The sequence below is a fragment of the Carlito syrichta genome, unplaced genomic scaffold, assembly GCF_000164805.1.
Source record: "Carlito syrichta isolate Samal-C Ts95f unplaced genomic scaffold, Tarsius_syrichta-2.0.1 Scaffold303289, whole genome shotgun sequence".
NCBI classification, from domain to species: Eukaryota; Metazoa; Chordata; class Mammalia; order Primates; family Tarsiidae; genus Carlito; species Carlito syrichta.
The window spans coordinates 17,403-19,457 of NW_007247385.1; the positions used below are offsets into that span (position 1 = coordinate 17,403).

The window sequence follows — 2,055 nt, forward strand, 5'->3', positions numbered from 1 at the left end:
GGTGACCGGTAGCGGCCACTGCACTCCAGTCTGTGTGACAGAGTGAGACTCCGACTCAAAAAAAAAAAAAAAAATAGGCTGAGATCTAGAAATACAGAAAACTGAGTAAGAGCTGATTCTTTCTAATCTTCACACAACGAAACGCAGAGACCAGATTAAAAGACTTGTGAATGGATTTAGTAATACATCTTTGATTACTAAAATTGGAGTTTCCTGGCTGGGTATAGTAGCTCACACCTGTAATCCCAGCACTTTGGGAAGCTGAGGTGGCATGATTGCTTGAGACCAGCCTGGGCAACTAAACAAGACCTTGCCTCTACAAAAAAAAAATAAAAATAAAAATAAATTAACCAGATGAGGTGGCACATCCTGTAATGTACAGAGGACTCCTGTAATCCCAGCTACCTGGGAGACTGAAGCAGGAGGGTCACGGAGGACCACTTGAGCCCAAGAGCTGGAGGCTGCAGTGAGCTATGAGCATGCCACTGCAGTCCAGCCTGGGCAGTCTCTCACATAAATAAATAAATAAGTTGGTGTTTACTTTGAATCCTTGAAGTCCTTCTAGAATTGACGTAGTTCTCCCATTCATATTTTTGCTTAGTTTTGTTGCCATGTGGGTTGGGCGTCCTCTGAGGGACCTATGTGGGTAGGTGTTACTATGGAGTGGATGGTCGTGTTTGTTTTTTTTATAAAGTAACAGGATCTGGGCTTTATTGTGAGACCCTTAAAGGGGCTGCCTTCTCATCCCATTTGTCTGCTAGGATTATCCAATTATTCTTTCTTTCCTCAAGAGACCCTAATTCCTTTGCATCTATTTGGCGTCTGTGGATGCTTACCTCTGGCATTTTGTCTTTTCAGAAAATGGACCCAAGTGGGGTCAAAGTGCTGGAAACAGCAGAGGACATCCAGGAGAGGCGGCAGCAGGTCCTAGACCGATACCACCGCTTCAAGGAGCTCTCAACCCTGAGGCGGCAGAAACTGGAAGATTCTTATCGATTCCAGTTTTTCCAAAGAGATGCCGAGGAGCTGGAGAAGTGGATTCAGGAAAAGCTTCAGATTGCTTCTGATGAAAATTATAAAGACCCAACCAACTTGCAGGTGGGTCTGACCTCCCGAATCCTGCCAAAATTTAGGATCCCAAACGTTCTTGCCCAGAAATCAAAGAGAGTTATTTCATTATGACCTTGAGAAATTAGGCAGCAAGAAGAATGTAGATCAGACATAAAGAGGACTAATCAACTGTTCTGAAAAGCCCTTAGGGTATTAGTGAGAGTGAATGTGAAATCTTGCAGGTATTAACTTTATTCTTTCTGGATACTTTTAAATGGATGGTTCTCAAACCACTGCCTTGAAACCACTGGTAATCTTTAAAGATTTTTCAGGGAAAGTTGATCTTGTGGAATATGTGTTTACTCTCCTTTTTTTTTGAGTCAGATTCTCACTGTCAAGCAGGCTGGAGTGCAATGGCACGCTCACAGCCACTGCAGCCTCAACTTTCTGGGCTCAGGCGATCCTTCCATCTCAGCCTTCCAAATAGCTGGAACCACAGGTGCACACCACTACATCCAGCTAGTTTTTTTATTTATTATGGAGTCAAGTTCTTGCCAAGTTGCCCAGCCTTGTCTGGAACCCCTGGGCTCAGGCAGTCCTCTTGCCTCTGCCTCCCACAGTGCTGGGATTGTAGGCATGAGCCACCATGCCTGGCGGAATATATTTTTGAGCAACTCATGCTAACAGTGTTGGGTTTTTTGGGGTTTTTTTGAGTTGGAGTCTCACTATGTCGCCCAGACTAGAGTGCAGTGGCCGCTTCCAGCCACCGCAGACTCAACCTGCTGGGCTCTGGCGATCCTTCAGCCTCAGCCTTCCAAGTAGCTGGAACTACAGGCATGCGCTACCACACCCGGCTGATTTTTGATTTATTGTAGAGATGCGGTCTTGCCAAGTTCCCCGGGCGGGTCTCGAACCCGCGGGTTCAGGCAATCCATTCACCTCAGCCTCCCAGAGTGCTGGGATTACAGGCTGAGCCACCAAGCCTGGCTTTTTTTTTTTTTTTTT

At 45.8% G+C, this 2,055-nt stretch overlaps 1 protein-coding gene across 1 annotated transcript in view; it reads left to right on the forward strand.

The window, feature by feature from the left end:
* Positions 1-2,055, forward strand: part of SPTAN1 (spectrin alpha, non-erythrocytic 1) — a 79,516-nt gene that overhangs the window by 6,529 nt on the left and 70,932 nt on the right. Inside the window, exon 2 of the mRNA XM_008058307.2 lies at positions 859-1,098. Coding sequence (XP_008056498.2) covers positions 859-1,098 — 240 coding nt within the window. The remainder of the gene's footprint in view (positions 1-858; positions 1,099-2,055) is intronic.